Genomic DNA, 7,522 nt, shown 5'->3' with positions numbered 1-7,522 from the left:
GCACCGGCGCCAATCGCAGCCTCCCTGGAGGCGAGCCACGCCCCCGGGGTGTGCCACGGCGCCGAGGGCGTCTCCGCCAATCACCGCCCTGCCCCTTCTCAACCCTGCGGCCCCAATGGCTCCCGCGCTGGCCACACCCCTCAGAAGAGACAATGAGCGGCAAGCGCTGGGCCACACCCTCACACCCCCACCCAGCGGCACTGCCCCCAGCGGCAGGAGGGGAACGGGCAGCGCCCGGCCGCTGCGGGCACGGAACACCCCCAGCTTGGGCAGGGCAGGGCCCCGGCAGCGGGGAGCTGCTGCAGCTTTGGGGCTGGCAGAGGGTGGGCAGCACCAGGCAGGACCTGACAGCACACCCCCGGCTGTGGCAGCGCAGGCTCAGCCTCTGCCTCGCTCCCCCGGGGACAGTGCCAGCACTGCAGGAGGCAAGGGACATCCTCCCCCCAGCACTCCCTGGGGGGCAGAGCCACGTTCTGTCTGCGAGCTGCGACCCCCCAGCACCCCCCACCCAACACGGCACTGAGAGGGCTGCTATGGGCAGGTGAATAGGTCTGCTCTCAGCCCCAGGGGACAGTGTGGGTGGGAGCCACAGGAGGCCCCAGGGACTGTCACCCCCTCCCCGGCCGCACTCAGGGACCACTCGCAGGTGAGACAGAGATGCTTTAATGCCCCCAGGGCTGAACCCACAGCCACTTCCTCCCTGTCACACTCAGTCAACCACAAGGCTGCTGCTGACCGCCGGCAGGAGCTCGAAGAAGCCCTGGAAGGAGACAAGCTGTCAGGGTGGGCCGGATAGGGCAGCATGGGGTGGGGGGGCAGGCAGTGGGGCAGGCAGCAGCTCCCGGTCAGGTTACGCGTGCAGCGTCATAGCAAGCAGCTACTTGCAGAGAGCAGGACCGTGTCGCCATAGCAACCCATCACTGACTCAAGGCTAGTGCCGGTTGCCATAGGAACCATTTGGGGATGGCAGTCACCAGGGAAGGCTGGGATGCGATGGGGCATCTCCGGAAGCAGCCAGTACCTGTGCTGCTCCAGAGGGGTGGGGAGCCTGGTGGGATGGCTGGGCTCAACCCCAAGGCAGGGGCTGGGTGGGGACATGAGGACGTGGGAAATACAGAGCAACAAGGAGGCAGCCATGGTGCAGGATGGGAGGACACGGGGCTCACCTTGAAGAGGGTGATGCTCTGGAGCACGCCCGTGGTACAGCACATCTCCGGATGGAGTGCATGGCCAGCTGCGGGCAGCCGATGTCCAGCACACGCAGCCCCAGGCGGGAGGCCAGAATGGGGCCGATGGTGGTGCCGCAGGGCGTGTCGTTGCGCACCATGAACTCCTGCACGGGGACACAGTCTCAGCAGCTCCCCACAGCCTCCCACATGGGCACCCAGAGACGGACGCAGTAACTGACCCTGCACCCAGCAGCAGGGCCCAGCCTGTTGAGAGAGGGCTTGTCCAGCCCCACTCACCTGCAGAGGGACACCCACGCGGGCGGCGATGTCCCGGATGACTGCCTCGGTGACAGCTGTGGAGGCGTAGCGCTGGTTGCTGTTCACTTTGATGACGGGGCCCTGCACAATCGAAGGCACAGCGGGGCCCGAGATTGGCACCGGGGACAGATGGTGGCTCTGGAAACACCCGTGCCCAGGCAGAGACCCCACAGGGATTCAACGCTGTCCTGCCCCAGCCCACCAGTTCGTTCTCCCCTCCCTGGGTGATCCATGGGGATGGTGACAGCCCTGCCACGGGGACAGCCCCAGCTCAGAGCAGGGAAGGGCTTCAGGGTCAAGGCTGTGGTCCCAAGTGATTAATGCCAGATGTGTGACATGGACAAATAACACTGCTGGACAAACGTCTCCTGTTCGAGTGCGGTTGAGTTGCACCCCAGGAACATGCTCCAGGGAGCGGCTGGACATTTCACAGTGCTGCAGGACAGACGGACAGCGCCTGTCCCAGCCCAAAGCAGAGGGCTGTCCTCACCTTGTGGAAGGCTGGACGATGATTCTCTCATGCTTGTCTCTGCAAAACAGAAGCAGGAGTTTCATGCTACAGCCCTCCTTTCCTGCTGTAACAAGGACTGTCCTGTCTGTACTCCCTGAGAATGACTGGATACGTCCCCTTCAGTCGGCAGGGCAAAACTCCCTGGCCGGTGGCACTGCTCAGACTACTCACACGTAGTTAGGGTGCACAGCGTGGGCCATATCAGCGCTGATCATGTAGGACTTGGCCACGGCCTCCTCGAAGGCTGTCAAGTTTTGTGGCGATGCCGAGATCCGGCGCAGGACCAGCTCCGTCAGCAAAGACTCCGCGCCCTGTGCACTCTCTGACCCTACCTGCCAAGGACCACCATCAGCATGACCCACATGGTACAACCCCCAGCACCCCAGGGGCTGGCTGAGTGACAGGGGCTCCCCAAAGCCAGCAAAGCAGCTTCCAACAACACTAGTGCTTCCCTAATACCCTCACAGTGGGGTAAGCTAACCCTCCCTTGCCCCACTGGGGCTGGATCTCTCTCCTGCTAGGCAAGGCTAGGGGAGAGTGAAGAACACGGAGCCCCTCCCCGTGCCAGCGCCCCATGGCCATGCCCCTCGCTCACCTCCTCGTTGTCGTAGAGTGCAATGAGACGCACGTTGGGCTCCTGGGAGAGGGAGGAGGGTGCCGCACACGAGTCAATCAAGGCCTGCAGAATTAGAGGAGAAAGCACACCAGCTTGAGTGTCACCCCATCCCAGGAAGCTCAGCACTGAGCTGGCAAGAACTTCCCCAGGAGAGCTCAAGCACCAAGGAAGGGAGCTTTGGGCACACACGTTGCCCAACAAGAGCAGGAGGCACCCCTGGGAACCCCACACACCCAGCAAAGGGACTAGCCCCTATCCAACCCCAGATCCTCCAACAAGCCAGACCCACCCCATAGGAACATGCCTCCCTGCAGAGCCTCGGGCCCATCCTATGGCCCCGCTGAGCCAAGCCAGGGTGCAGAGGGGCCACACTGTAGCCTCCAGGCTCCTTTCCCCCTCCTGCTCACCTGCAGGGCGCAGTAGCAGCTGTGCAGGTTGTCCAGGCGTGGGGAGAAGATGAACTCGTCGAAGGCACCGCCCAGCGTCTGCAGGTAGAGAGCCAGGAGGAACAGGGCACAGGCTCTGGGTCACCAAAAAGTAACTGCCACTGGGTCCCCCACTCCAGTCTCCTCATCTCTGCCCCTCAGGAGCTGCCTCCTCTCTCTCATTCTGTTCAGCTCCCAGTCCTGGCACGCCCCAGGCAGAGGAAGCGTGCCAGGTAAAACCTGTGCAGTGCCAGCCCGCAGGCTGTGTGCAGGCAGAGGGAGGCTCCTGCCCTTACTCACCGCTGGCTGTGTGTCCGCCCCAGGCATAGTTCCAGCTCCAACAATCTGCTCTGGTTTCACCCCTAGCTGGGGGCAGAGCAGGGAAAGCAGGGACAGGGCTGTGCCGCTCTGCTGGGAAGAAAGCTGAGCTGTGGGTAGGACAGGCAGCGGATGGCAGGGGAAACTCCTGTTCCCCCTGGCAGAGCTGTCCCACATACCACTCACGTTGGCACAGTCCTCCTCCTCCTAACACCTCCCTGTGTTCAAGCGCCCCACCTCACACAGGACAGCAGGGCCATTTGCAGGTTGCAGCGAGGGGCTCTCTGCCCCTGTGCAATCCCCTCCCCTCCTGCCCTGTCTCCCCAGGGAGACTGTGGACAACTTTATGCGGGCCTGCACCCCTTCTATATGCTGGCTGCAGACCAGGACAGGAAGAGATGGCTGAGCAGGACGTGTCGCGTACACAGCTCTGGGGAAGAGCGGAAGGTTACCAACAGTCCATGGGGGAGAAGGTGAAGGGGAGCCTGCTGGCAGATCCTGAGGGCTGGAAATCAAAGGTAACAAGTGTGAAGTCCCAGCTAGTGCCCCTGTTAGACCTTTGCACCCAGCTCACCTGGGCTCGCAGTACTGCAAGAGGTAGCCTCCATGAGCACCTCCTTTTCCAGTCCTCCTGCACAGCAGTGGCCAGAATGGGAACCCTGTGGGGAGATCATGCTGTAAGCTCCCAGGGCTTTGGCCACCTCTCCTGCTGGGTCACACACAACCAGCCCTTCCTGAGGCTTCTGCCTTGCTCCTCCAGGGAGGGACTGTCATGCTGAACGGAGCAAGGACACACATTCAAGCACAGAAACTGTTGTGCCACCTCAGGGACACATCAGTGCCCCTTCCCAAGTCCAAGCTTGGAAGCATGGAGGTCTCTATGGGCTAAGAAAAGCCATTGCAGACCTCCCCCATCGTGATGAGCAGCTGCCAAAGGGAAAAGTTGAGACTGGGCACCACTCCAGCTGGGTTCCAGCCCTCCTGAGGGCTGGCCAGGGGCTGGGGCTGAGCCGGGCCTTACAGGTGGTGCTCGGTGTTGGGCCCGAAGTTCTCATTGATGTTGCGCTGCAGATGGATAGCCAGGTGGGGAATGCGGAGGACAGGCTGCTCACACGTACCAGGCCGCTGCTCCAGGCGCCCTGTGGCCGGGTCCTGAAACACAAAGAGGACTGCTGGGGCCAGGCCTGCATGGCTGAGAGGCTGTGCTAGATCCCGCTCTGGCTAGAAGTCATTGGCTCACCTTTATGATCACCCTCCCGGCCACGGTTAGGTCACGGTCAAACCAGGTGTTCCAGATGCCCCCTCCATAGGTCTCCACGCCAACCTGCACCATGCCCACCTGCCCCCGCTTAGAGCGCCGCTTCACCTGGGCAAGAGCAGAGGTGTCACTGCTGGCACTGCAAAGCCCCAGGGACTGGGCAGAGCACACCCAGGGTCTCATCGCTGATCCCGTCAGCGCAGGGTGCTGTGAGATGCTCTGTGGGCCATGGGACACAGAGGCACTAACAGCAGGTGGAGCAATGCAGGGGGTCAGCATGGGCTGCTCTGGGTGGCAGATGTGGGAGGTGGAGGGATCCAGCAACAGTGCTGTGGGGCACAGGGTGAGTCAGGGTACTTTTTTCTTGTGGATCGAAACTGGAGGGCACCAGAGAAGACCTTAGGCCGGGGAAGGGCACCTGGCTGGCTGGCCTTACCCTGAGGCAGGGGCTGTCGGTGTGGGCGCCCAGCAGGCTGAACCCATTCCGGGCTGGAACTGGCCGCCGACTGCGAAGGCGATGAGGGTGGAATAGTTCCTGGTGACGAAGTACTGAGGGCAGAGAGTGGGACGGGGTGAGGGCCGGCCGGCCGCCCCCGCCGCCTCCCCACCACCCCGCCCCGGCCGGGCCCACCTTCTGCGCGGGCCGCACCTCCCAGTGCTCCGTCTCCTTCAGTTCCTGGAAGCCGGCCTGCAGCAGCCGGCTGCGGCACTCGGCCACCACTGCGGGGAGGAAGAGCCGTCAGGAGCGCCGCACCGAGGGAAGGGGAAGGGGAAAGGGAAGGGGAAGGGGGGGCCGGGCAGGCCCGGCGGCTCCTCACCGTGGTAGGGCGAGGGGCTCCGGTTCACGAACTTCACCAGCTCCTGCGCCGCCGCCTGCGCGGCCTGCTTCGAGCCCTGCGGGCACCGCCGTCACCGGACCAGCACCGACATCGCCCCCACCCCGGGCCGGGCCCCCCCCGCCCCGTGGGACCAGGGACCGCCCCCCACACCCCGGGCAGCGCCGACCCCCGCCCTGCACGCCCGGTACCTGCATGGCCGCCGCCGCCCCCGCGCGCCCCGCCCAGCGCGCCCCGCCCCGCGCGCCCCCTGCTGGCGCGGAGGAATGCGCCCGGGCGGCCCCACAGTGCGGGTCCCGCACCCCGCGCCCCGCCACCCTGCACCCCTCGATCCGCGCCCCGCACCCCATGGTCCTCGTCCCGCACCCCGCGATCCACGCCCCTCACCCCTCGATCCGCACCCCGCACCCCGCGCCCCGCACCCCGCGATCCGCACCCTGCACGCTGGTCTGGGAACAGGCAAACCTGGCGCCTGCCAAAGCAAGGGCAGAGCTGGGGGCTGCGTGGGTGGGAGCCAGGCACAGCCCGGAGGGGCTGGGGTGGGAGCCCAGGGGCAGGGACGGGCTCCCCGGGATTGCCCCAACTCTGGGGACCAGGTAAGTAGTGGCCGCCCTGAAATAGGGCTTGGCCCGCCTGCAGTTGTCCTGCGCTGCCCAGGGGTGCAAGTGCACAGGGGAACGTGCACACTTCCCGAAGGCTGGGTGCCTTTGGGTGAGTCGCTGGTGTAAGCCAAGCTGCAAGCCCCCCCATCATTGCTGCTCCCCGGTCTTGGCACTGTCCGGCCCTTGTGGAAAACAAGGCACGAGCCCTTGGTGCTGCGTTGGGGACCAATGTCTCCGAGTAACAACAATGCACAGGGGTGCTGGGAGTCGGCACAGTGGCAGTGGGGGCACGGCATGGGGACATCTAGGGAATGGCACCCCGGGGCCTCATCCAGATCAAGGTGGCTCCTGCCCTTGGCTGTGTCCCCTGCATGGGCTGGGGTGCCGCAATGGAGTTTTGGTCTGCATCAGTGCTCGTGCATCATTTTCCCAGCAGGATCCTGTGTCCTTCCCAGCAATGGATGTGCTGCCTTAGGAAGGAGGTAGCAGCCCGTGAGTGCTGCATGGGGCTGAGGTGCTCGGTGCCAGCCAGATTCTCAGCTCTTGAGTCACCAGCCGTGGGCATCCTGTTATCCGGAGACGCTGTCCGTGTCCTGGGGACTGGAAACTGGTGGTCCTGTTGTCCCTGACCCTGGGACCTGCCGTGCCGGGAGCTCACGACAGCTCCAGATTTATGGTCCTAGCCCCCAGCACCTGCATCTCCCCCCCACCAAAAGGGAATGAGCACCCCCACCGCCTGGCACCCCATGAACAGACAGCTGGAGGGTCTCCATGTCAACCACAGCCACCACAGAAAAACACAGGGCCCGCACCCCACCAAGACAGAACCAGCCTGGGAGCAGGCACCAGCACCCCTGCCTGGAGCTGGGCCACATGCACCCCTGCCCTGCACCGTCCTGCCAAAGGGACATGGGTGCCAGGCAGCCCGCCTCCCTGCTCCTCCTGCCAGCATCACTCCTTGCTGCTGCAGGCATCAGCTCAGGGCCAGGTGCTGCAGAGGGGTCTCCAGGCCATGCCAGGGGGACATCTGGGGACGTTGGCACTGTGGGTGCCTGGAGCCCATGGCCCCCTGGCTGTTAGCTACCCAAGGTGGGTGGGTACCCAACAGATGTGAGTGCCTGAGGCAGATAGGTCCCATGGGAAGTGGGTGCAGGAGTCAGGGGGTACCAGATCTGGGGTGGCCAGAGCAGGGGATGAGTGGCAGGGCCGGGTGTGGCCATTGCCCAGCCCCACAGGCACGAGCAAAGGGCAGCGCCTTGGCATGCCGCAGCTATTCCCGGGAGCAGCAGGTCTTCCAGAAAAAGCTCCCGATGGCTATTTCCGGGTGGGCTCTGACTACACTCCTGGCTGGATGCCAGGAGCTGCACAGCACCTGCCACTGACCACCCCCCAATCCCATCACCGTGCTCTTGGGAAGGCACTACTCCTGTCCCCAGCCCTCTCTGCCCCACCACCCCCCAGGTGCAACA

At 64.4% G+C, this 7,522-nt stretch overlaps 1 protein-coding gene across 1 annotated transcript; it reads right to left on the bottom strand.

The window, feature by feature from the left end:
- Nucleotides 1-709: 709 nt before the first annotated feature.
- DNPEP (aspartyl aminopeptidase) lies at nucleotides 710-5,657 on the bottom strand. The gene is given in 20 exon segments (XM_086615730.1): nucleotides 710-760; nucleotides 1,167-1,216; nucleotides 1,219-1,333; nucleotides 1,467-1,568; nucleotides 1,978-2,006; nucleotides 2,009-2,016; nucleotides 2,170-2,330; nucleotides 2,594-2,677; nucleotides 3,022-3,099; nucleotides 3,340-3,429; nucleotides 3,431-3,450; nucleotides 3,932-3,985; nucleotides 3,988-4,016; nucleotides 4,379-4,509; nucleotides 4,598-4,723; nucleotides 5,052-5,101; nucleotides 5,104-5,164; nucleotides 5,247-5,335; nucleotides 5,434-5,514; nucleotides 5,636-5,657. Coding segments are annotated over 20 exon segments (1,422 nt in total). The 5' UTR covers nucleotides 5,649-5,657.
- Between the last annotated feature and the right edge of the window lie 1,865 nt (nucleotides 5,658-7,522).

Source organism: Tauraco erythrolophus, chromosome 8, assembly GCF_009769465.1.
Source record: "Tauraco erythrolophus isolate bTauEry1 chromosome 8, bTauEry1.pri, whole genome shotgun sequence".
Classification (NCBI taxonomy): domain Eukaryota; kingdom Metazoa; phylum Chordata; class Aves; order Musophagiformes; family Musophagidae; genus Tauraco; species Tauraco erythrolophus.
The sequence above is the reverse complement of the archived record's forward strand: the minus strand, read 5'-3'. Positions and strand labels throughout refer to the sequence as shown.